This window comes from Gopherus evgoodei, chromosome 4, assembly GCF_007399415.2.
Source record: "Gopherus evgoodei ecotype Sinaloan lineage chromosome 4, rGopEvg1_v1.p, whole genome shotgun sequence".
Classification (NCBI taxonomy): Eukaryota; Metazoa; Chordata; order Testudines; family Testudinidae; genus Gopherus; species Gopherus evgoodei.
In genome coordinates, this window is record NC_044325.1 from 32,641,155 (window position 1) to 32,668,212 (window position 27,058).

Consider the following 27,058-nt stretch of genomic DNA (forward strand, 5'->3'; position numbering starts at 1 on the left):
CCCCTACAAAATTTCAAGTCCCTGTTCCAAAGTATGGAGGTGCTAGAGATGCTCTTTGAAACTATTGTAAAGACTTCTTTAATATGAGCAAAAAGGTGTATTTTTCACTAATCTCATTCTCAAAAATGTCTGAAGCATTTTAATTGAAACTGTCCCCAAAACATCAGCCTTGAGCACCTGCATGAGAAATTTCAGCCCAAATGGTTTGTTTGGCAAAATTAACCGAAAACAAAGTCTTATAATGGCAAGTGTTGGGCATCTTAACTGTATGCATCACTATCTGTGCTGTCTATAATAAATGAGCTGTCTGTCAAATTTTCAATTGTATTTTCTTACTACTGTGTTAAGAATTTTAAAGTTCCAAATGTTCATTTGACCTAGTTGAAAAAAGTTTTCCTTTGACTTAATCAAATCTTATATACACCTTGGATTTCTTTGGTGTTAAGGCTAAAATAGGTTCTCTTTTAAATGTAATACGCTATTTCCTTCCAGTACATCACTTGAACGCCAGTGGTTTGATAGAATTATTACAGTATATCTGAAAATCTTAGGCTGTCCACTCTTGGGAAGCACTAACTCCTCTTTGGGGCACTCAAGCAAGTCCATGGAAGGACAGTTTGTTTTGTTAATTATTGGGTTTCTTAACATAAAAATGTACTGAAACAGACCTGTCTATTGAAAAGTGAATAGTCAATAAATTTGTCTTTGCTGTTGTGTGCTATTGACATTGTGTTTTGACCATGTGTTTAAAATAGTCTCAAAATGTTCCATATTTTCCATAGTTTTTTTAATAAAGACTGAAGGAAGAAATATTCTTATAATTTCTAATAACATGATTAATCTCTATTTGAGTCCCAAATAGTCTGATATAATCTATATTAGGTAGGCATGCTATACCAATTTATCAAGTTTTTTGTGCAATTCAATTATAAACACTTCTTGCAGGTGGTACAGACTGTATGTTAATTCATATTTATGTATTCATGTGAATGAACATTAATCATGTTTACTTATTTGTGACTTGATTTAATGCATCACTAACTCTAAATAATAGCTCAAAATATATGGAAGTACACAGCTAAAATGAATTTTTACTGTATGCCAATTTAATTATCCTGAGAAATCTTGGACATTTTTGACTTTTACATACGATTTGTTCTTTTGGAGAGTGATTCTATAGGTTTGATGGAATATATTTTTAATAATTTGAAAATAACTGCTTAGTCGACTCCTTTTAAAAAATCCTTTACATTCTTTTGTGATCCAGATGATTAGATGAATGAAAGCTGTGTTTTTACTGGCTCTGTTTTTACCCTGATGAATGCTTGTTTCTGTTTATTTTAGCATATGATTACCCTGAAAGAGCAGTTATCAAAACAGCATACAGAAGCTGATAGTACCATCAACCAGCTGAAACTTGACATAGATTTTGAAAGAAGAAAAGTGGCTGAAGTAGAAGCTGAGAAGATGGAAATGAGTAAGGAACTAGAAACCCAGAAATTAAAAATGAACCACTGTACATTTGCACTTAATGATTTGCATATGAGTAATCAGCAGCTTCAGCATAACATTAAGGATTTACAAGAACAACTAAAGAAATTCCAAGATTGTAACTTGAATAATAAAAAGGAAATTGCAGAATTGAAGCAAAATCTGAAACAAAAAGAGGAGGAACTTTCTGTTTCCCAGAACAAGTTAACGAAGATAATTAATCAAGAATCTAACAGTAACTATCAAGATCTTTCATTTAAAGAAGGAGAAGCAGAAATTGAAAAACTAAAGAAAGATATTTCAGAAAATAAACTACTAAATCAAAATTTGGAGAAGTCAGTTTGTGATCTTAAAATAGAAAATGGAAAGCTGCTGGCAGTCTGTGAAGAACTAAAACAGCAGTTGCATGAAGCCTTTGCTGAGAAAAATAAGATTTCTCTGGAAAAAGATACTATGTTGGAGGCTTTGAAAATGGAAAAAGGACAATTGGAAACTGAATTAAGCCAGACCGAAAAGCGGCTGTTGGAACAAGCACAAAAATATGAACAAACCATTGAGGACCTGTCAAATGCACGTAACATGAACACCGATGCATTACAGCTTGAACATGAGCGTCTAGTGAAATGCAATCAAGAGAGGGACTTTGAGATAGCAGAATTCAAAAGAAACATTGAGCAGATGGAAGCCGACCATGAAGAAACGAAAGAGATGTTGACAACTAGCTTAGGAGGACAAAAGCAATTGACAGAACTCATAAAAGAGAAGGAGATGTTTGTTGAAAAATTTAAGAATAGAGCTCTAGAGTTGCAACAGGAACTTGAGGAATATGTTAAGGATTCCAAAAAGCATGAGATTTTAAGACAAAATTTAGAAGAAAGGGACAGAAGTCTTGCAGCCATGAAAGAAGAAAACAATCATCTGAAAGAAGAGATTGAAAGACTAAAGGACCAGCAAAGCAGATCTCCACCTGTGGCTGAGCCTAAAACACTAGATATTATTACTGAACTTGAAACTGAGATAGCACAGTTACATGTAATAAAGAATAATCTTGAGGAGGAAATAAAACTTCACAAAAAGACAATTGAAGATCAGAGTCAGAAAACTGTGCAACTTCAACAGTCTTTGCAGGAGCATAAAAGGGAAATAGGTGAGTCTAAATTTCAGTATGAGCAAATGAATGTCACACATGAAAAGCTTTTCTTGGAGAAAGATGAGGAAATTAAAAGTTTGCAGAAAACAATTGAACAAATTAAAACTCAGTTGCACAATGAGAGGCTCGTCTTTCAGACAGACTCCTCTGATCTCTTTCAAGAAACCAAAGCCCAGGCACTTAATGGAGAAAATGGTAACGAAAAACATGACTTGTCTAAGTCTGAAATTGAAAGACTAGTAAAAGGTATCAAAGAAAGAGAAAGAGAGATTAAGCTTCTGAATGAAAAGAATGTCTTTTTAACTCAACAAATTGATCACTTGTCTAAAGATCAAGTTGGTAAACTCACTCAGATCATCCAAGAGAAAGACTTAGAGATACAAGCTCTCCATGCAAGTATTTCCTCTTCATCATATAGACAGGATGTTCTGTACCTTCAACAGCAACTGCAAGCTTATGCCATGGAAAGAGAACAGGTGCTGGCAGTTTTGAGTGAAAAAACTAGAGAAAACAGTCAGTTAAAAACAGAGTATCATAAAATCATGGATATGGTGGCAGCTAAGGAAGCAGCTCTGATGAAGTTGCAAGAAGAGAACCAAAAATTATCTAATAAGTTTGAAAGTACCAGCCAAGATATGTTTAGAGAGACTGTTCAGAATTTGTCCCGTATCATTCGAGAGAAAGATATTGAAATAGATGCCTTGAGTCAAAAATGCCAAACCTTATTGACTGTCCTACAGACATCCAACATAGGTACTGACAGTGGATCAGGAGGTGTTAATAGTAATCAGTTTGAGGAGCTTTTACAAGAGCGTGATAAATTAAAGCAACAAGTGAAGAAGATGGAAGAGTGGAAGCAACAAGTAATGACTACAGTCCAGAACATGCAGCATGAGTCAGCTCATCTCCAAGAGGAGCTACACAAGCTTCAGGCACAAATTTCAGTTGACAGTGATAGCAATTCTAAACTACAGATAGATTATAATGGCTTGATCCAGAGTTATGAGCAGAATGAGAAAAAAATGAAAAGTTTTAGTCAGGAGTTAGCACAAGTTCAGCATAGTATAGGACAGCTTCATAATACCAAGGATCTTCTTCTGGGAAAACTTGATATAGTAACACCACCTCTGCTGGTGGCTTCTTCTGTTTCACAAACATCAGATATTCAAAGCAGTACTCCTCCTGAAATAGTCAGTGATGCATCCAAACTCCTTCAACAGGAATTGGAGCAGCTTAAAAAAATGTTACAAGAAAAAGATGACATTATCAGAACTCTTAAGGAAAATAATCAAAGATTGTCTGATTCCATGGCTATAACATTAGAATTAGAAAGAAAGGGACAAAAGGACACTGATCCAGAGATGAAGCAGATAAAGGGAAAATGTGATGTTTTCCAGAAGTCACTTAGGGATAAAGACCTCTTGATTAAATCCAAAAGCGATCAGTTACTTTCTGTAAGTGAAAATCTTAGTAACAAAGAAAATGAAAATGAGCTTTTAAAACAAGCTGTCACTAATCTTAAAGAAAGAAATCTAATTTTAGAAATGGACATCTGTAAGTTGAAAGAAGAAAATGAAAAAGTAGTAGCAAGGTGCAGGGAGAAAGAAACCGAATTCCGGGCATTACAAGAGACTAACATGCAATTTTCAATGATGCTGAAAGAAAGAGAATTTGAATCCCACTCAATGAAAGAAAAAGCTCTTGCCTTTGAAAAACTATTGAAAGAAAAAGAACAGGTATGTGAGGAATTTTTATTTGTTCTATTAGTTATAAATATTTAAGTGAGAAAATACAAACTTGAAATCATACATGTGACTGAATTCTCACAAATATAGTCTGGAGGTATTTGCCTAAAAGCAGCTTCTCATCTACTACATGAAACCTCGCAGAAGTGAATGAATTTCAAAGTTTAGTGGGTGTTTTGTTCAGGATCTCTTAGAAACCTGTATTTGTATTCAAAGGTTATAAGTATTACTGTTAATGTTTAAATAAACCACTGCAAAGTAACCTGACATAGTTTAATTATGACGATATTTTTGGCATCAATTAGAGCATTTTGTATCTACCAAGTGGAATCTAGAGCACAATTTCTCTGAAAAAGAATGTCTTTGTAGATTTTAAAAATGTATTTGGATTACATAGAAAGTAACTTAATCTTTATGGCAGTTAGAATTGTGGGGGGGGGGTGGTTTTGTTTTGTTTTGTTTTGTTTATCCATGACATCTTCAGACACATGTGAAGTACTCTTGCCAGTCCAAATTTCTTACTTCGTACTGTTCTAACTAAATACTGTGAAATTGCAATGATAAGGCACTTCAGTGATTTAAAATACAGTTTGGTTATGTAAAAACTATAAAATGTCATTGTGAGGTTTCATGTTTACTCTTGATCTTATATCGAATACAGTTACAAGTAAAAAGATTTTTTTTTTAGTGGCCAGCCCTGCAAACTCAGCCTGGGCTCTTGAGAATCAAAATTTGTTTCTCTCCATCTCTTGCGTACTCCTCAGTAATAAAAGTCCTGCAGACTAAATTGGGCCTCTTGGTGTAACCAGTGCAGCCCAAATGTTTTAAATGGGGTTTCACAAATATAACTGACTAGAACTTAGTATACAACTTATTTGAGGTTGCACAAAATAATATAGCACTCTCAGCTATGTTGGCTGTGCAGAGCTAATAAGAGTAGTAACTAAATAAAAAAAGTTTCTAGTTTTTTTGTTAAAGGCAACTGATATGATTTTGAATACATGCAGAGAGCAGATGTGTAGATGGAAGATTCCATTTTTTATGTAATCATTTTATTTTTATTACTTAAAGTTCATAGTGGGCCTAAAAACATTAGTAGCCACTGTTAATTTATTTCATTTCTACTCATCTGACTTTATACCTTTTGAAAGGTGTTTATTTTTATATAGCTGTCATAAATGAATAACATAAATAATAATATAAACCACATGCCTAAAGAAGATTCAAATCAAGTTACTTTAGAAATAGCTATCTTAACAGGAAGTTTAGCTTCAGAAATTGTGTTTAGGGAATTGCAATTTTGAAGTTTACATGTCTGAAATGTAGGAGTGCTAAATATTTATTTTACTGCAGTTAGTGAATACATTATATTTGTGCATGACTTCAGAAACAGTTTTTAATTTATCAGACAATATGCCAATAAAATATTGCAGAATAGACAACCATTTCTTCAAAGGATCTTCTGTCCAGTAAGCACTCTCATCTTCTGTCCATGTCTGTCTATTTCATCCTTTTTTTGGAGTGCAAGTTCTTTGGGACAGAAACTGTACCTCCTTTTATACAGTGTCTTGCATGTTTATGCAGGAATGCCTAATAAATAGTTATAATAGACTCGTTCAGTGTTTTAAACAAGTAAAAAACTCAAAGTTTTTATACATTTCCAACCTTTCTTTAATTGTATGTCCTCCTTCCAAAGGGCAAGATGGGGGAGTTGAATCATCTGTTAAATGAAGTTAAGTCAATGCAGGAAAAGGCTGTTTCTTTTCAACAAGAAAGAGACCAAGTCATGTTAGCACTCAAACAGAAACAAATGGAGAGCAGTGCCCTACAGAATGAGGTATGACGTTTAAACAAGACTAAAGCACAAAAAGGGTGAGTGAATAAGAAAAATCAGAATTTACCTTGCCTTAAGAATTCTTAGATAAGTATCAAAAAGGCATCTAAAATATATATCTATGCAATACAATTAGGGCTGTCCATTAATTGTGGTTAACTCAAGTGATTAACACAAAACAAATTAACTAGATTAAAAAAAGTCATGATTAAGAGCAGTTTTAATCATACTGTTAAACAATAATAGAATACCAATTTAAATTTATTATAAATATTTTGGAAGTATTTCAACGTTTTCAAATATATTGATTTCAATTACAACACAAAATACAAAGTATACAGTGCTCACTTTATATTATTATTTTTTATTACAAATATTTGCACTGTAAAAAACGCCGAAAGATAGTATTTTTCAGTTTACCTCATTCAGGTACTCTAGGGCAGTCTTTTTATCATGGAAGTGCAATGTACAAAAGTAGAATTTTTTTACATAACTGCACTCAAAAACAAAACAGCGTAAAACTTTAGAGCCTATAAGTCCACTCAGTCCTACTTCTTGTTCAGCTAATTGCTAAGACAGACAAGTTTGTTTTCATTTACAGGCGATAATTCTGCCCGCTTCCTATTTACAATGTCATCTGAAAATGAGAACGCATTCTCATGACACTGTTTTTGCTGACTTGCAAGGTATTTATGCACTTGATATGGTAAACATTTCTGTGCCCCTTCGTGCTTCAACCACCATTCCAGAGGCCATGCTTCCATGCTGATGACACTTATTAAAAAAAAATGTGTTAGTTAAATTTATGGCTGAACTCCTTGGAGGAGAATTTTATGTCTCCTGCTCCATGGTATCGCATTCTGCCATATATATCACGTTCGGGCAGTTTTGGATGAAGACCCAGCATAGGTTGTTCAATTTAAGAACGTTTTCACTGCAGACTTGACAAAACGCGAAGAAGGTACCAATATGAGATTTCTAAAGATAGCTACAATACTCGACCCAAGGTTTAAGAATCTGAAGTGCTTTCCAAAATCTGAAAGGGGCGAGATGGGGAACATGCTGTCAGAAGTCTTAAAGGAGCAACGCTTCAATGCAGAAACTACAGAACCTGAATCACCAGAAATGAAAATCAACCTTCTGTTGGTGATATCTGACTCTGATGATGAAAATGAAAGTGCATTAGGCTGCACTGCTTTGGCTCATTTTGAAGCAGAACCCGCCTATTCTCACTGTCAGGTGACATTATAAATAAGAAGCAGGCAGCACTATCTCCCATAAATATAAACAAACTTGTTCGTCGTAACTTTTGGCTGAACAAGAAGTAGGACTGAGCGGATTTGTGGGCTCTTAAGTTTTACCTTGTTTTGGTTTTGAGTGCAGTTATGTTAAAAAAAAAAAAATCACAGTTGTACGTTGCACTTTCATGATAGAGATTGCACTACAGGTGAATTGAAATACTATTTCTTTTGTTTTTTTACAGTGCAAATATTTGTAATAAAAAATAATATAAAGTGAGCACTGTACACTTTGTATTCTATATTGTAATTGAAATCAATATATTTGAAAATGTAGAAAAATAGCCAAACATATTTATAATAAATTTGTTATTCTATTAACAGTGTGATCAAAACTGTGATTAATCATGATTATTTTCTTAATCTCACCATTAATTAAGATTATTTTTTTAATCATTTGACAGCCCTAAATATAAATCAAAGGAAATAATTTGATTTGCTTATAGTATCATGCACAAAGTATGTGTCATCGAACATACACTGTATTTACCCAGGTGCAGCATTTACGTGATAAGGAGCAGCGTCTAAACCAGGAACTGGAGAGGTTGCGCAATCACCTCTTAGAAATGGAGGACTCCTATACACAGGAAGCTTTAGCTGCAGAGGACCGAGAGACCAAGCTAAGAAAGAAGGTCATGGTTTTGGAGGAAAAACTAGTATTCTCTTCTACTGCAGTGGAAAATGCCAGGTAATATTTGCCTCCATCCAGCATTAGCATTTCTTTGAATAGTTGCAGTATTCTAAAGTAATGGTGATATGATTTTTATTAGCTTTAAAGAGCGTAGATGTGCTAAGCACTGAGTAAAGTGAAGGTATGGAACATCGATGTTCTTCGAGTGCTTGTTCATGTCAGTTCCAATCAGGTGTGTGTGCTGCGTGCACAACAACTGGAAGATTTTTCCCCTAGCAGCATCCGTAGGGTTGGCATGTGTGCCTCCTGGAGTCGTGCCCTCATGGCTCCCAATATAAGGCCTTGCTGACCCGCCACCCCCTCATTACCTTCTTACCACTAGTGATGACTAGCTGGATCTTCCCTCGCTCTTGCTTCTGCGAGTGCCTTTAACAGTGTCCCATTGTATTTTATATATAGTTAATAGTTTTTGTCTTAAATTAGTAGTAGTAGTAGTAGTCAGTTGGCTAAGTTTTCATTGTGGGGGGTTCTGCCTCCCCCACTGCCAGGCATGCCTTGGTCGCTGGGGTTCAAACGATGTGCTGAAATCTGCGGAAGATTGATGCGAAAAAGTGAGCCACACACTTCTTGTTTGAAGTGCCTTGGTGAGAGTCACCAGAAGGACAAGGCATGCATCCGACAAAGTGGGTATTCATCCATAAAAACTCATGCTCCAATATGTCTGTTAGTCTATAAGGTGCCACAGGACTCTTTGCTGCTTTTACAAATCCAGACTAACATGGCTAATCCTCTGATACAGAAGGACAAGTGCCACATTTGTAAAGGGTTTGGGCTGAGGACCCTTAAGGATCGCGAGCAGAGACTCAGACTTATCCTCACAGGGGCAGCCCTCCACCTGCAATCCAACCCTGGGTTGGCGGAGCCCCTGCCAAGTGCCACTGCCTCCGTATACAGTGCAACAGCACCAATGCTGCATGCATCAGCTCCTAGAAAGGAAACTAAGGACTCCTGAATCATAGAATGTCAGGGTTGGAAGGGACCTCAGGAGGTCATCTAGTCCAACCCCCTGCTCAAAGCAGGACCAATTCCCAACTGAAACATCCCAGCCAGGGCTTTGTCAAGGCTGACCTTAAAAACCTCTACAGAAGGAGATTCCACCACTTCCCTAAGTAACCCATTCCAGTGCTTCACCACCCTCCTAGTGAAAAAGTTTTTCCTAATATCCAACCTACACCTCCCCCACTTACTCCTTGTTCTGTCACCTGCTACCACTGAGAACAGTCTAGATCCATCCTCTTTGGAACCCCCTTTCAGGTAGTTGAAAGCAGCTATCAAACCCCCCCCTCCCCATATTGTTCTCTTTTGCAGACTAAACAATCCCAGTTCCCTCAGCCTCTCCTCGTAAGTCATGTGATCCAGCCCACTCGTCATTTTTGTTGCCCTCCGCTGGACTCCTTCCAATTTTTCCACATCCTCCTTGTAGTGTGGGGCCCAAAACTGGACACAGTACTCCAGATGAGGCCTCACCAATGTCAAATAGAGGGGAACGATCACGTCCCTCAATCTGCCTGCAATGCCCCTACTTATACAGCCCAAAATGCCGTTAGCCACCTTGGCAACAAGGGCACACTGTCGACTCATATCCACTTCTCGTCCACTGTAACCCCTAAGCCCTTTTCTGCAGAACTGCTGCCTAGCCATTCAGCCCCTAGTCTGTAGCAGTGCATGGGATTCTTCCATCCTAAGTGCAGGATTCTGCACTTGTCCTTGCTGAACCTCATCAGGTTTCTTTTGGCCCAATCCTCTAATTTGTCTAGGTCCCTCTGTATCCTATCCCTGCCCTCCAGCGTATCTATCACTCTTCCCAGTTTAGTGTCATCTGCAGACTTGATGAGAGTGCAGTCCACACCATCCTCCAGATCATTAGTGAAGATATTGAACAAAACCAGCCACAGGACCGACCCATGGGGCACTCCGCTTGATACTGGCTGCCAACTAGACGTGGAGCCATCGATCACTATCCGTTGAGCCTGACGATCATAGCCAGCTTTCTTTCCACCTTATAGTTCATTCATCCAGCCCATACTTTTTTCACTTGCCGGCAAGAATACTGTGGGAGACCTCATCAAAAGCTTTGCTAAAGTCAAGGAATAACACATCCATTGCTTTCCCTTCATCCACAGACCCACAGTGGTACCCACAGAGTCCTGGCACCAACATGTCACCAAACATAAGACTTCTGGTAGGCGCCAATCTGCGTCCCCGGTGCCCCAGATGAAAAAGGCAGGAGAGTGCTTGCTGTCTCCCCCTAAGCCTAAGGAGACACCGGCAGGGAGACTTCAGCCCACCCAGCCTACTTTGGGCTTGTCAGCTCCCAGGGGCTCATTGACTCTTGCCCGGCAAGGGGTCCAGTTTAGTCCGACCCACTCCCATTCTCTGGACTGTCATGGCCGGGACATTCAACTCCACTCTAGAGACTTTTGAGGTGGTGCAGGACCTTATTCGTCTGATGGCTCCGCCTTCTCCAAACAGGGACGAGGCACCGGTGATAGGACAAAGTCAGCAATGATGTCACGCCACTTCCCAGCTCTGGCACACTACTTCCTGTTGCCATCTGCCCATGGAGGGGAACCACATCAGTCCCCAGAGGGTTTGCATCACTCTTCAGCATCATCCAGTACTGCTTCTCCATGCTCTTCTTTTTTTGAGACCTCGGAGTCCAAGGCAGAGTCGTATCGTCCAGCAGCAGGAGGTCTAGATCTAGGCAACGCCGCCAGCCTCCTCCGTCACCATGGCCACATCTCTGGCAATTACCGATTCAGTGGCCCTTTTGGACTCCCTGGGCCCAGCGTCAGAACCAGGCTTCAAGATCCAGATCAGTGTTGATCGCGTCAGCATCCATTGCCCCTCCGCAGGAATTGGCACCTGGTCCGTTTCCGGTGATGACTCCTGCACCCCTGCCTGCTGCTTTGAGCTCAGCACGGCAGCCTCAGCACAATCAGCACATCAGTCCCATGAGCACTGTGACCCTCTTGACACCGAGGGCAGTGACCAGGGCCTTGGGCCAGTGTTTTCGTCCTCGTCCTGCCCAGATGAGGCTGTTCTGGGTACGTCAACGGCCCCGGCTTTGGAGGAGAGTAGGGTCCTGCAACAGTTGTTGCACAGAGTGGCCCAGAACCTGGCGATCCAGGCAGAGGAAGTGGTAGAGCATGCGGATCCCATGATGGCCATCCTTGCCCCCTCTGGACCCTTGCGTATCACACTGCCACTTATTAAAACTATAAATGAAATCACAAAAACTTTGTGGCAGATCCCGGCCTCCTTACCCTCCCCACCCCCCCCCCCATAGCAAGGAGGAATGAAAGATGCTATTTTGTCCCTTCAAAGGGGTATGAGTACTTGAACACTCACCCTCCACCCAACTCCCTGGTGGTGGATGCTGCAAACCAAAGGGAGTGCCAGGGTTCTAGGGACCCTCCCCTAAAAACCGAGAGGCCACAACTTGTCTTACTTGGGAGGAAAGTATAGTCCACAGGTGGTTTACAGCTCTGAATTGAAAACCAACAGGCCATCATTAGCAGATACTGCTTTAACAAATGTGGAGCAATGACCGAGTTTGCCAAGCTGTTACCACCAGACTCTCGTTCTGAATTTAATGCCTTCATTGATAAAAGCAAACTCATTTCTAGGGCCTCCTTGCAGGCAGCTCTTTATGGCGTGGATGTGACTGCCCATACAATGGTTACAGTGGTGGCCATGAGGTGATCGTTTTGACTCCGGGTCTCTGGACTACCTCACAAAGTCCAACAGACCATCCAGGACCTACCTTTTGAAGGTCAGGCATTGTTTTCTGAAAAGACAGACAGAAGACTGCACAGTTTAAAGGACTTGAGGGCTACGCTCAAGTCCCTGAGTATGCACACCTCTGCCACACAATGCAGGCATTTCAGGCAGAAACCTCCTCAGCGGTTTTACCAGCAAAACCAACAGGATGGTTCCCGGAAGAGGAATCGGAGTGGCAGAAAGAGGCAGCACCCATCCTCAGGGCAGGGCTCTGGCCAGACCAAGCCTTCTGAGGGCCAGAAACAGGTCTTTTGAAGGTGCGCAAGAGGATGGCGTACCAGATCAAGAACTGGATCTACCCTGCCTTACCTTTTAATCAGACTATCCCCATTCTACCATGCATTGTCCCGTATCACTTCGGACCACTGTGTGCTCCGCATGGTAGAGAGGGGATACTCCATCCAATTCTGTGCCCTCCTGTCCTTTACCCTCTTCCGTGTCCCTCTTCAGGGATCCCTCTCACGAGCAATTCCTTATACAGGAGGTTCCTCGCTCCTTTCACTAGGGGCAGTGGAAGAGGTTCCTCAGGAATAAAAGGGGAAGGCCTTCTATTCCTAGTATTTCCTAATACCAAAAGCCAAAGGAGGGCTCAGGTCCATCATAGATCTGCGAGAACTCAACAAGTTTGTGAAGAAACTCATTCCTCATGGCCTCTTTGGCCTCCATCGTTCCTTCACTGGATCCAGGAGACTGGTATGCCGCCCTCGACTTGAAGGATGCTTACTTTTACATAGCAATAACTCCATCCCAAAGAAAATACCTCATGTTTGTGATGAACAATACCTATTACCAGTTCAAAGTCCTCCTGTTTGGCCTGTGAATGCCACCTTGCGTATTCACCAAGTGCATGGCAGTCGTAGCCGCATTCCTGTGCAGGCGACAGATGTTCTCGTGCCTCAACGACTGGCTGATCAAGGGCCGATCCAGGGCTCAAGTAGAGATGAAAATCTCCTTCATAAGAGTGTCTTTTGATGAACTGGATCTGCTACTGAACGAGGAGAAATCAAAGCTGTCCCCGATTCGGAGGATAGAATTTGTAGGGTTGGTACTGGACTCAACACAGGCAAGGGCATTCCTTCCCAAAGCGAGATTTCGAGCCCCCAGCAACATCATTCAAGGTCTCAGGCAGTTCCTCATCTATACAGCATGGAACTGCCTGAAACTTCTAGGACACATGGCTGCTTGTACCTACATGGTACAGCATGCTAGACTCAGACTTCGACCTCTTCAGTCATGGCTGGGGTCAGTGTATCATCCAGCCCGAGACAGTTTGGACAGAATTGTAACCCTGCCTTGCCCGGTACTCAAATCCCTCCTGTGATGGCTCAACCCGCAGGTAGTATGTTTAGGGGTTCCCTTCACCATCCCGCAGCCATCCCTCTCACTCGTGACAGATGCGTCAGACTTGGGTTGGAGGATACATTTGGAAGACCTCACAACACAAGGCCTCTGGTCTCAGGCAGATCTTGCTCTACACATCAATGTCAGAGAGCTGAGAGCAGTGCGCCTGGCATGCCAGACTTTCCGAGCCCACCTAACAGGAAGATGTGTATCAGTCATAACAGATAACACCACGGCGATGTTTTATATCAACAAATGGGGGGTGTGGAGGGGGTGCACACTCCTCTCCCCTGTGCAAGGAAGCCCTCATGCTTTGGGACTTCTGTGTAGAACACTCAATACATCTGCAGGCATCATACCTCCTTGGAGTACAGAATGAGTTGGCAGACCGTCTCAGCAGGTCGTTCCATGGCTACAAGTGGCCCATCGCCTGGACGTCGTGAACTCAATCTTCCATCAGTGAGTCTTTCCCCAGATAGACCTTTTCGCCATGTGATGCAACAGGAAGTGTCAGCAGTTTTGCTTCTTCCTAAATTGCAGGCTGGGCTCCATCACAGATGCATTCCTCCTCCTATGGGGAGGCTGTCTCCTACACACATTCCCGCCCGCCCTGTCGTTCACAAGGTGCTCCTCAAGATATGTAGAGAAAAAGCTTCAGTGATAGTTATAGCTCCAGCTTACCCCGCCAGCAGTGGTACACATCACTCGTGGAAATATCCGTGAAAGCTCCAGTCACCTTGCCGCTCTTCCCGAACTTACTAACTCAGAATCACAGCTGTCTCCAACATGTAAACCACGAGTCACTCCACTTCATGGCGTGGAAGCCCTATAGCTGAACCCAGTGGAGCTTTCTTACTTTGTTCAAGTCAGATAAGTTCTCCCTGGCAGCAGGAAACCCTCCCCAAGAGTTACGTACCTTGCCAAGTGGAAGAGATTTTCAGTCTGGTTGGCTCAGCACCATTCATCTTCGATGCTACCTTGGTGCCACTAATACTGGACTATCTTCTCCACGTCAAGCAGCAGAGACTGTCTCTGCTGTCTGTAAGGGTTCACTTGGCTGCCGTCTCTGCCTGCTACCCAGGTGCAGAGGGATGCTCGGTCTTTGCCAACCCGTTGGTCAGCCATTTTCTTAAAAGGTCTTGACAGGCGATACCTGCAAGTCCGACAGCCTGTCCCAGCTTAGGACCTCAGTTTGGTCCTATCCAGACTTATGGGGCCGTCATTTGAGCCTTTGACGACGTGCTCCCTGCTCTATCTCTCACACAAGGTGGCGTTTTTGGTAGCGATAACTTCGGCTAGGAGTGTGTCAGAGCCCCCTTACACTGTTTTCCATAAGGACAAGGTTCAGCTTACCGGGCTTTTCTCCCGAAGGTTGTCTCCCAGTTTCACATCAGCCAGGACATCTTCCTCCCTGTTTTCTACCCTAAGACGCACTTGAGTGGCAGGGAGCAAAGACATCACTCACTGGATGTCCACAGAGCACTAACCTTCTACATTGAGAGAACGAAACCATTCCAAAAGTCCGTCCAGGTATTCATTGCAGTGGCAGACAGAATGAAAAGTCTTCCTGTCTCTTCTCAATGGATTTTGTTGTGGATCGCATCCTGCATCTCTGAGTGCTATAACCTCGTAGGGATGCCTGCTCCTTCGATCACTGTGCGCTACACCAGGGCTCAGGCCTCTTCAGTGGCATTCCTGACACAGGTTCCCACCCAGGAAATCTGCAGAGCAGCGACATGGTCCTCCATACACAGTTTCACCACGCATGATGCAATCACCCCAGTTTCTCCCCACTGTTATTCACACCTTCTTGTCAATTGTCTGTAATGACCACTCTCTTACCACTTCAAAAGTTATTTTTCCTCCCTTGGTATTCTGCTGTTAATTGATTTATCTCGTTAGCCTGACCTCACACTTGGTAAAGCAACCCCCATCCTTCCAGGTATTTGTACTTGCTCCTGTATTTTTTTCACATCATGCTCCTGATGAAATGGGCTCTAGCCCACAAAAGCTTATGCCCAAATAAATTTTTTAGTCTCTAAGGTGCCACAAGGATTCCTCGTTGTTTTTATTTTGTTCAGAGTTATGAACATTTCAGAATTCTGAACAACCTCCATTCCCGAGGTGTTTTTAACTCTGAGGTTCTACTGTATTCAATAAGCAGTTTACACACTATACTACACTACATTCCTGTTCAGCTGAATGACCTGGGGGACATTCCCAACTTTTGGATCAATGGAAGTGCTATTAATTAACATGGGGAATGCACTCTGGATTCAGGTAACTATCAGCTTATCAGATAGAGGGAATAAAGAGAACTAGAATTATATGGGGGGCCTGTGTATGTATGTATATAAAAAAATTTTTCTTTTGATGAAGCCATCAAGCCAGTCTGCAGGTGGAATCCTTGCAAGAGCAGCTGAACCTAGTGTCCAGACAGAGAGATGAAACTGTGCTACAGCTTACCATGTCACAGGATCAGGTGAAACAGTATGCACTGTCACTGGCCAACCTGCAGATGGTACTAGAGCAATTCCAGCAGGGTAAGTTGTATCAAAAATCTTGAAGAAAAGATTGCAATGAACATTTTCAGTCAGTATAATGTGGTTTGGTGCATTGTTTTAAATTTTGGCGATCACCAATTGCATTCAAGTAGATTTTAATTTCAAAATCTCAATTTTACCTTTAATACACTTAGGGTGAAATTCTGGCCACATTGAAGTCAATTATGAAAATCCCCTTGACTTCAGTGGGTCCAGAAATTTCACGGTTAGCGGTGCTGTATTTGGATTTCCATACCTTTTAGGTTCTGTGATGTATAGCAGTAAAACCTTGAGGATTAGAAAGTGTGAACTAACTGTGATTTCCCCCTCCCCTTTTAGAGGAGAAAACCATGTATTCGGCGGAACTAGAAAAACACCAAAAACAGACTGCAGAATGGAAAAAAAAAGCTGAAAAGCTAGAAGTGAGGGTTGAGTCTTTACAGGTGGGCTGAGAAGATTTTTAAATTACTGTATTAAATAATCTCGATTGTTGGGTTTTAAATACCTTATTACACAGAAATATATTAGATAACACCGTTTATAAGTCATTAGTAAAATTTTTGACTGGTGGAAGGGAGATGAAAAGGAGGGCAAGCTAGCCAATAAGGTGAAATTGTGCTGATTATCCATTTTCCTCATATGTTTAAAGTCCAAGTATTTAAAATAACAATGATTAAAATCTTTGAGTCTGAAATACTTTATTTTTGTCATCACAATAGATTATTGTGATAGTGACTTTTCTCTCCTTACAGGAAAGTTTAGAGGAAGCAAATGCTGCCTTGGATGCAGCATCAAGGCTGACCGAGCAGTTGGATCTCAAAGAGGAGCAAATTGAGGACCTTAGGAAACAAGGTAAATAAGTTGATTTTTGTTTTTCTAAAAGTGTGCAAGAAATTGAGATGGTGTGGTACTCTGGGAAAGTTAGCAAAGATGTGAACTAATAACTTCTTTGAGTGTTGGTCCCTATGAATATTTCACTCTGGGATACAAACGTTTTCCATGCATCTGGGACTGGAAGAATCTTGTCCATTGGTCCATACCTGCTCCCTTGCTCTCCTTGTGATTCAAACCACAGGCATAAGGGGCAGTGCAGACCAATCATCTTTCCAGTTCCTCCTTACTGCCATATGATCTGTGATGGACCCTCCAGTGTCCAGAGCTGATCCTTCTCTTCATTCTGTAAATATTCGAAATAACATAAAATTTTGTGGGGTTTTATAGATTTTCTGCTAGCTAGTATTAGTTTTATTAGTATAGTTAGCTGTTAGTTAGAATCCCACTGCAACCCCTCCCATACGCTCCTAAATCCCATATTGGGAAGGCTGGATTATGCCCAGGATACCAGGCTTCAAAAACTGTTTCCTGTCCTTGCTCCTTTTCAGTCAGTGACAACCAGCTAACAATGCCTTTATTTCCTCAAGGAAGCATATCTCCACTAAGTTCAGTATCTGCCACTCCGATAGTCCCAGACTAGGGGGACTCATTGTACATCAGCCACAGTCATCGAAGAGCTTGCCTCCCTGCATGATGTCATACTCAGGAGCAGGAAGAAGCAAAGCTAAAGATCTTTTGTCTGAGTGGTCTTATGAGAGTAGGGGACATTCATAAACATAAAAGCAGATTCCTCTGTAAATCCACTGCAAGGAGAAGAGATACCTCCCTGACCCTGTCAGAGTAGGGAGAGTCTTTGGACCCAGGAACTTAGGCCCTCCTAAGCCACATGGCCATGATCAAAAGATGCATAGGAGCAGAGCGCCTTCTGTACGGAACTCTGCACCAACAGTAGCACCAGCTCAGACACCGACAAAATCTAAGCACTGGGACTCTAAGGGCCCAGAACTGTTGTTGTTATCCATGAAGAGCACTCAAAGGGAGATGCATTACTGGCACCCCTGTAACAATTCACCAACCACTAAGACTCTAGCCATGTCGACACCAACAGTGCCAGGTGATAAGACTCCATTATTCTCGAGGTCAGAGACTTACACCTCTCTGGAGGATATGTTCCTCCTACCAGGTCTGAAAACTCCCCTACTAACGGGGCCATCCTGACCAGGGAGATTATGACTTCAGGAGGAAGCAGGGTCTCTGAAAGAAGTCCACCTTCCTGTTTGTTCCCTGCAGCTTCAGTGGTACCACCACACCATTGATGGAGATGGACCTGACTTTTTCATTGTTAGGAGAATCAAATATACTAGAGGAACTTTCATCAACTCCACTGAGAGAGATTAGCCCAGACAGGGGATCAGAAGTCTCCTGCAACCAGCCTCATCCACCCAACCTATCATATCTTTCTCAGAAGCAGTAGTACCCACTGCCTTCAGGACCTTCACAGCCTACATTTGGCCCCTCCTACTTGGTGTCCGTGCAAACGAGTAGGGAGTGATGTTACCCCTGTCCTCCAAGGGGTCAGTCAGAACCTCATCTGGAACCCACAGAAGAGGAAGAGGATGAGCTGGAATCACCAATACCAACAGTGAGAGGGTCTCTCAGGCTTCACTCTCTCCTCCAGAAGTCCATTGAAAGTTCCAGAAGTTGCTATGGAGAGTGGTATAGGAGTTCCAGATCTCCTTAAAAGAGATCCAGGACACACTGCATAAACTTCTGGATATCCTACAATCCATGGATACTCAGTTGAATAGTGCTCCAGGTCAGTGAAGCCATACTGGAACTGGCAAGACCCGTATGATATATGTGACATGTGCCCCTACCCCCAAGAGGGCAGAAAAACTGAGGGAGCGGAGTTCTTCTTCACCCATCCTGCTCCAAGCTTCTTGGTTGTTCCGGCAGCCACTGAAAGATCCAGGCAGCATCACCCCAGGGTCACCCCTGCAGATAAGAGGCCAAATGCTTAGACCTTTTCAGGTGGAAAGTATTTATGTATACTAGCCTCCAATTTGGAATATCAAACTACCAGGCTCTGTTGTTCAAGTAGGATTTTATAAATTACATAAAGTTTCTGGGCTTCAGAGAGAAACTCCCTCAAGAAGACCAGGCTAAATTTCAAGCGCTTACAGATGAAGGCAAGTTAGCGGCCAGAACCTCTTTGCTGGTTGCACCATACATAGCATCAAGATGAATGGCAACAGCCCTAGTGATGTGCTGTCAATTGTGGCTACACACTTGAAGAGTCCCTAGAGAAGTCCAAAATACCACGGAAGACTTGTGCTTTGAGAAAACCAGCCTTTTTAATGAAAAGATGGATGATTCCTTGCACTTGTTAAAGGACCCCCAGGGCAGCCCTCCGTTCCCTGAATACACACCAATCCGGTAAAGATGATTTCATAAGCAGCAGTGCAAACATATGCCCTTTCTACACCCTTTTATTATTAGTGTTTGTATGAGCTACCTTGCAATCGGTAAAAGGTGCAATGATCTAGATTTGCTGCTCCTTCTACATCAGCTGCATCTACTCAACCTCACCCCCTGCAAAAAAATATTTTTGACAGGACATTCAGAAGCTGTGAACTGATGTTGATGCCATATCCACCTAATTCCAAGGTTCACTTTGGTGGTCACCTTGCCCAATTTTCCCACAATTGGAGAACAACAACAGACAGATGGGTGCTGGATATTATCCCTCCTAGCTATATCATTAAATGTATCTCTCTATCCCATTCAAAACCCTGTTCCCTATCCATCTTCAGGGATCACTATCACAAGGGGACTCTCCTGCAGGAGATAGTCTCTCTCCTATGACAGGAAACAATCGAGAGGATGCCACCTCAGCATCAGGGAAAAGGATTCTATTTGAAATATTTCATGGTCCCCAAGAAGGGAGAGTGGAGACCTATTCCTTACCTACTTCAACTCAGTGTTTTTATTTGTAAACAGAAATTTTGCATTATCACAATGACATTAGTAATTCCATCCCTGGTCAAAGACACACAGTTTATAGCTCTTAATGTGAAAGATGCTTATTTTCATGTGGACATTCACCCTTTTCACAGAAGATTTCTCAGATTTGTAGTGGGTCCTGACCACTACCTGTATAGAATTCTTCCATTTGGCTTGCAGCAGCACCCTACGGTCTTTACAAAAGTCTTGGCAGTAGTAGCAGCACAGCACAGTTACAACAGCTCCACCATCCTCCCATACGTAGATTGCTGGCTTCTGAAAGGCAGGTTGTCACAGACTCACTGAGCCAATGCTCTGGAACTACTCCATACGAAGCCAGTCAGGACTCTCGGGGAGCGTGCCTCCTCTCTCTGAGCATACTGTTGCCAGAGCAAGAAGCTTATACAGCTTCGATCTTCCTGGGTCTGACCTTGGAGCATTCAGCATCCCCTTCCACACTGTGCATTTCCCACAGTGAGTGCACCCATGCGGGGCTCCTGGGGAAGCCAGAGGGCCCTGCACTCCAACTCTTCAGTCAGCAGTGACTCTCAGCCAGCATGTAAGACAGAAAGGTTTATTAGTTGACAGGAAAACAATGTAGAACAGAGCTTGCTATCATAGAAATCAGTGACTTTCAGCCAAGTCCATGTTGAGGAGTCATGGGCCAGACAGCCAGGATTCCCCGTCTTCCAGTCCCCCAAGCAGACTGCCAGCCTCCACCTACACGACCTCAGACACCCCCATTGCTCCTTCTCCTCGTCTTTGTCTTGTTTCCCAGACAAAGAGTCACCGGTTGTCACCTGGTTGTATTCCCCCTCCTGGGTCTCAGGTTACAGCACCAGTCATAGCATATGTGCAGGCAGCTGGAGCAGCCTCACTTGCCCCAGAGCTCTCAACCAAAGTCACACACCCCTATTCCCAGCACCGACGTATTGGTGCAACACGAAGGGAAACTGAGGTGTGCACAGTATTCTTGCAAAACAGTGAAACTCACATAGGCTCAATAGTAAGACTCACATACAATATAACGAGAAAATCCCCACTTCATACATAGGTCCCGACCAGAAGTCCTGGCATCAACTCCATTGCTGCTCCATCTCTTAATATTTCTGGGTATCCACATCCGCCTGAATTTGGAAAAATCTATTCTGACCCCGACACAGTCCATAGTATATAGAGAAGCAACTCTGGACTTGAGTCAGGGCAAGGGCTTATTTTGCTACAGACCAAAACTATGCCACAATTGATCTAATAGACCAAGTGATGTGCAACCATCAGATGTCACTTCGGGTATGCCTCACTCCTCTAGGGTATGTGGCATCATGTACTTATGTGAAGGGAAGGAGGAGGATCCGGGGAGCTACAGGCCAGTCAGCCTCACTTCCGTCCCTGGAAAAATCATGGAGCAGGTCCTCAAGGAATCAATTCTGAAGCACTTAGAAGAGAGGAAAGTGATCAGAAACAGTCAGCATGGATTCACCAAGGGCAAGTCATGCTTTACTAATCTAATCGCCTTCTATGACAAGATAACTGGGTCTGTGAATAAGGGGAAAGCAGTGGATGTGGTATTCCTTGACTTTAGCAAAGCTTTTGATGAGGTCTCCCACAGTATTCTTGCCAGCAAGCTGAAGAGGTATAAGCTGGATGAATGGACTGTAAGGTGGATAGAAAGCTGGCTACACTGTCAGGCTTAATAGGTAGTGATCAATGGCTCCATGTCTAGCTGGTAGCTGGTATCAAGCAGAGTGCCCCAAGGGTTGGTCCTGGGGCTGGGTTTCTTCAATATCTTCATTAATGATCTGGAGAATGGCATGGACTGCACCCTCAGCAAGTTTACAGATGACACTAAACTGGGAGGAGTGATAGATACCCTGGAGGGTAGGGATAGGATACAGAGGGACCTAGACAAATTAGAGGATTGGACCAAAAGAAACCTGATGAGGTTCAGCAAGGACAAGTGCAGAATCCTGCACTTAGGATGGAAGAATCCCATGCACTGCTACAGACTTGGGGCTGAATGGCTAGGCAGCAGTTCTGCAGAAAAGGGCTTAGGGGTTACAGTGGATGAGAAGCTGGATATGAGTCGACAGTGTGCCCTTGTTGCCAAGGCGGCTAACGGCATTTTGGGCTGTATAAGTAGAGGCATTGCCAGCAGATTGAGCGACGTGATCATTCCCCTCTATTTAACATTGGTGAGGCCTCATCTGGAGTACTGTGTTCAGTTTTGGGCCCCATACTACAAAAAGGATGTGGAAAAATTGGAGAGAGTCCAGTGGAGGGCAACAAAAATTATTAGTGGGCTGGATCACATGACTTATAAGGAGAGGCTGAGGGAACTGGGATTGTTTAGTCTGCAGAAGAAAAGAATGAGGAGGATTTGATAGCTGCTTTCAACTATCTGAAAGGGGGTTCCAAAGAGGATGGATCTAGACTGTTCTCAGTGGTAGCAGATGACAGAACAAGGAGTAATGGTCTTAAGTTGCAGTGGGGGAGGTGTAGGTTGGATATTAGGAAAAACTTTTTCACTAGGAGCATGGTGAAGCACTGGAATAGGTTACCTAGAGAGGTGGCGGAATCCCCTTCCTTAGAGATTTTTAAGGTCAGGCTTGAGAAAGTCCTGACTGGGATGATTTAGTTGGGAATGGCCCTGCTTTGAGCAGGGGGTTGGACTAGATGACCTCCTGAGGTCCCTTCCATCCCTGATATTCTGTAATTTTATGAAGTGATGCCATTTGCCAGATTCCGTTTCTGTTGCCTACAAGCTTGACTCTGAACAGTATATATACCTTCAAGGTGAAGGCTTCGCTGACATGGTGGAAAGACCCTCAATGTGTATGCATAGAGAAACATAAAATGGTAATTACAGATACTCCCTTTCATATAGATGATCACAGAGCACAAAGCACATGAACACCTTGGGAAACTAGAGTGCACACAAATCTCCTGGAACTAACAGCATTCTGAAGCTTGCATGTCATTCTTACCACTCACATGATCCTCATATATCCTGGTAATGCCAGACAAAATTATGACAATGTTCTACATAAACAAGCAGAGGGGGCAAAATCCACCCACCATACATAGAAGTGGTCAACTTACGGAATTGGTGTATTGGGAACCACATTATGCTGTCATTGCATCTACTGGGTGCCCACAATTCACTGGCAGACAGCCTCACCAGAAATTTTGCCACTGATCATGAATGGGGACTGCATGACTCAGTTGTGAGCAACATCTTCACTTAGAGGGGATCCTCTTCTTGAGATGTTTGCATCCCAGGTGAGCAGGAAGAGTGACACATTCTGTTCCATGAGACTTCAGGGACGCAGCTCTGAAGGAAATGCTCTCCTATTGCCCTGGACAGGTCACCTGAGGTATGCCTTTCCTTCCATTCTGCTATTACCTCAGGTTTTATGACAGAGCGCTAGTCATTCTCATTGCTCTCAAATGGCCCAGGCAATTGAAAGCTAATCATTCTTTCACTCACCTAGTGATATCAAGGGTCTGATTAGAACCCTCTCACCAGTGATGAAACCAACCCCACAATGGGAACTCATCTTCATATTCTCAACATTGACTAGGCCAGGGGTAATCAATTATTTTTAGTCAAGGTCCAAATGTATTGGTCAAGGTACAGTCAAGGTCCAGATTCCAGAGAAGACAATACAAAAATAACAATAATGCTAAGTAAATGCAAAGATTTTGTAGTCCATTTAAAAGCATCTAGCTAGCAGTCTGGATTTAGTCCATTATCTGCCTATTGACTACCTCTGGACTAGGCCATTTGAGCTGTTAGCCGTGTCCCACTTGTCCATAAAAGTTGCCTTCCTGGTTGCCCATCACGTCTGCTAGAAGAGTAGGTGAACTCAGGGCCCTGGTGGCTGATCTACCATATGATGTAATTCACAAAGACAGTCTCGCTATGGTTGCACATAAAATTCACCCCTGAAGTAGTTTTAGACTTCTGCATAAATCAGGCGATACACTTATCTGTGGGTTTTTTCTGAAGCCTCATATCACCAATGAAGACAGCAGACTTCATGTGAGACGTACATTAGCATTTTACCTGCGAAGAATAAAAAAGATCAGAATGCCTCCTAGTTTATTTGTTTCTATAGCAAAATGAATGAGAGGGCAAGCTTTATTCTCTCAAAGTATCCCTAAGTGCATCTTGGGTTGTATCTCCCTTCCTACAAAAGCAGCCTCAGTAGTTATGTCATGAGATGTCCTTACTTACATTTGCAAAGCAGCAATGTGGAGCTCTAGCTATACTTTCATGAGATACCACACCCTCTTCAAGCCTCCACAGATGATTAATTCTTTGGGGTGGCAATCCTACAATCCTAAACTGCTTGCAGCTTTGCACCCTCTTCCTACCTCAGTATTGCTTGTGAATCATACACAGTGGAATACAAACAGGGGTGAGCACTTGAAGAAGAAAAGGAAGTTATCCTGTTGTCACTGGAATTCTCTGAGATCTGTGGTCCCTGTCTATGTTGCACAACCCGCCCTCCTTCCCCTCTGTTTCAGGTCTTTAAACAATTTGTAGTAGAGAGAGAACCAGAGGTGGTTGGTCTGCACCATCCTTTATGGGGTTCTCAAACTTCATTGCACTGCCACTTCTGATAACAAAAATTACTACATGACCCCAGGAGGGGGCCAAAGCTTGAGTTCCGCCACCCAGGGCAGGGGGGATGAGGTGGAGGTGGCAAAGCCAAAACTCTACTGCTCCACGCAAAAGGGCCAAAGCCCAAGGGCTTCAGCCCGAGGCGAGGGGTCTGTAACCTGAGACCCGCCACCCAGGAATGAATCCCTCGGGCTTCGGCTCTAGGCAGCAGGGCTCGGGCTTTTGCTTCAGTCCCAGACCCCAGCAGGTCTATCACCAGCTTTGGTGACCCCATTAAAACAGGATTGCAACCCACTTTGGGGTCCCGACCCACAGTTTGAGAACCACTGCCTTATATCATTGTTACAAAGCACAAGAAGAGCAAAAACGTAGACATAAACCAATGAACACTGCTTGCAAATTCTTCCAATCCCAGGTGTGTAGAGTGTATGCATATCCCGAAGTAGAATACAGGTAGCAGCCATGCATATTGGGTTATAATAAGGTAACTTCCCTTTTTTCCTCTCGTGAAGTAAAAGAACAGATTTGTGCCATCCTTGACAATCTTTAATTTTTTCTTATAAACTGATGATTTGAAGGACGTTTATAGTTTTTATTCGTGATCTCCTACCAGGAGAAGCCGTTTGTATTCAGACTTCTTTCTAAGATACTTGTGCCCTTAAGTGAGTTTTGTCACCTTCTTTAAAAGCATGTTTTTAAGGTGCTCAGATGTGACAGTGATGAGTGCTATAAAAATATCTTAACTATAAATAGTTTCCATAATAAAATATGGATATGCAAATAGAACTTGACTTATTTCCTTTCTCCTGGAGCTTCAGCTTTTTCTTGAACATTCACTGTTTTCCTGTTGTGTTTATAATCCCAGGTCTGTGTTTGTATCCTGTTTAAAAAATACTGTGTCTTTGATATAAGTTGTATTTGGAAGTTTTGATCTGAATTAAGTAGTTACAAAGTTAATAATAGCAGAAGAAAAATGAAAGGTAAATATAGAGACAAGAGAGAAAGATGTGCTCAGTTGAGATTTGAAATGAGATGAAGAGGCAGTGAGGCAGAGAAGTAGATGTTCCAGGTAGCAGAAGTTGCACCAGCAGAGGTGAGATTGGATGGAGGGGCATTCAGAAAGGTAGTGATTGACATTAGAGTAGAAAAAGGATATGATGTGTTATGGTTTGACATCTGTGTGGCAATAGGCAAAAAGCAATTTATATTCATACTTTCTGCTTGTTTTTTTAATCTTCATAATAAAGCGTCAGGTCACCTCACATACACCTAACTCCCATTGATGTCAGTGGGAGATATGTGCCTATATCAGAGACTGTATTTTCAGATCTAATTTTACCTGTTTTGGAATGCAAGATTCTTGATTGCCCTATTGTTTAGAAAGGTGTCTTGAACATATTCTTAGATTAAGTACTCTAAATGTTGATAAATGTTGTTATACTGTACTTTATTTTTAAGACAAAACTTGGCCAGACAGTGAAGGAGTTTGCCAGGAGAAACAATTTTGAAAAAGATAAATGGCTTTTGCTTTATGACTGCACTTAGACATGAATCGTGTAAAGAAGAGTTGTGTGGCTTTTTCTTTCATAAACAAGCTGGAGATTGATGATTCATTGTCATAAAGTTTTAACATTAAAATAATGTTAGGAAACCTTAAAAGGCACAGTAACATTTTAGTGAAAATTATCAAATCTGCTTTTTCATCTATCTTATCAGCATATTGTATGATACGGTCTCAAGTTCACAAAGTGAAAACTTAAGTTGTGAAAATTTAGGTATTTATATATGGCAAACAAACATCAGTAAGGCTAGATTGTGAGAATACTAGTTTTAAAATAGATGCCTCTGATGCAATTCCAATAATTGCTAAATGAAGAACTTTGGGTTCATTTTGTTTTTATTTTCTTGTTGAATTAATTGTTGTTGCCATCAGAGTGGTCTGATAGCATCAAACGTGCTAGCTCTCCTATACTGCTCTGTCAGTATAACCCAGTCCTGACCTGTTATCTCTTCTACATTAGTCATGTTTCCTTCTTGAGGCAAAATTTATAGTTATGCCATTGCCTCAAGTTTTATGGTGATTTTGTGATCTGAACAAATACCCACAAATAATTAAGGGCACTGAGTTTGTTAAATAATCTAGCCCATTTTTAAACCTTTTTTTCCAGGCATGAGAGGATGTTCTGTACCTGTCTTGTTACCTTTTCCTTCTCTTCTTTCCTGACCATTCCTCTTCTATCCAGGTGCCCTAGTCCAACCTACTTTGCCATTACTCTACTTGCCTGCCCTGCTTTCAACCTACCCAGTTCACTGCATGGATTCAGGCTTAATATGAGAGTCTAGGGGTAGGAAGAGAGCCAGAAGGTGCCCATGTTAATTAGTGTCTGAAGATGAGGGGATGACAAAGGGTCACTTGTGCCCTGCAGTCACTAGCAGCTCTTGGTTTTTCTCATTCTCTTCCCCCTGTCAAATGGAAATTATTGGAAGATCCTTCTTTTGAGTTTCCCTGGGGGAAGGAGCCCAGAGTGTCTCATCGCACCCTGTAGTGGTAGCTTCTGCTGTTGAGCAGTGAACATATTCATCAGATTTCTACTGCTCATTTTAAAACTTTTTGGTGTTTTTTTTTTTTTTTTGTTCCTCATCTGCATTGACGAACTCATTCTTTCCCCTTAAAACAAACTTTGCTTTAAAGTGAAAACAGATAGGAAAGCTTGGGGT

At 42.2% G+C, this 27,058-nt stretch overlaps 1 protein-coding gene across 1 annotated transcript in view; it reads left to right on the forward strand.

Annotated features, from left to right (window-relative positions):
- Positions 1 to 27,058, forward strand: part of TRIP11 (thyroid hormone receptor interactor 11) — an 83,630-nt gene that overhangs the window by 43,385 nt on the left and 13,187 nt on the right. Inside the window, exons 11-16 of the mRNA XM_030558905.1 lie at positions 1,345 to 4,377; positions 6,083 to 6,223; positions 8,013 to 8,206; positions 15,713 to 15,876; positions 16,216 to 16,319; positions 16,629 to 16,728. Of these exons, the coding sequence (XP_030414765.1) occupies positions 1,345 to 4,377; positions 6,083 to 6,223; positions 8,013 to 8,206; positions 15,713 to 15,876; positions 16,216 to 16,319; positions 16,629 to 16,728 (3,736 nt within the window). The remainder of the gene's footprint in view (positions 1 to 1,344; positions 4,378 to 6,082; positions 6,224 to 8,012; positions 8,207 to 15,712; positions 15,877 to 16,215; positions 16,320 to 16,628; positions 16,729 to 27,058) is intronic.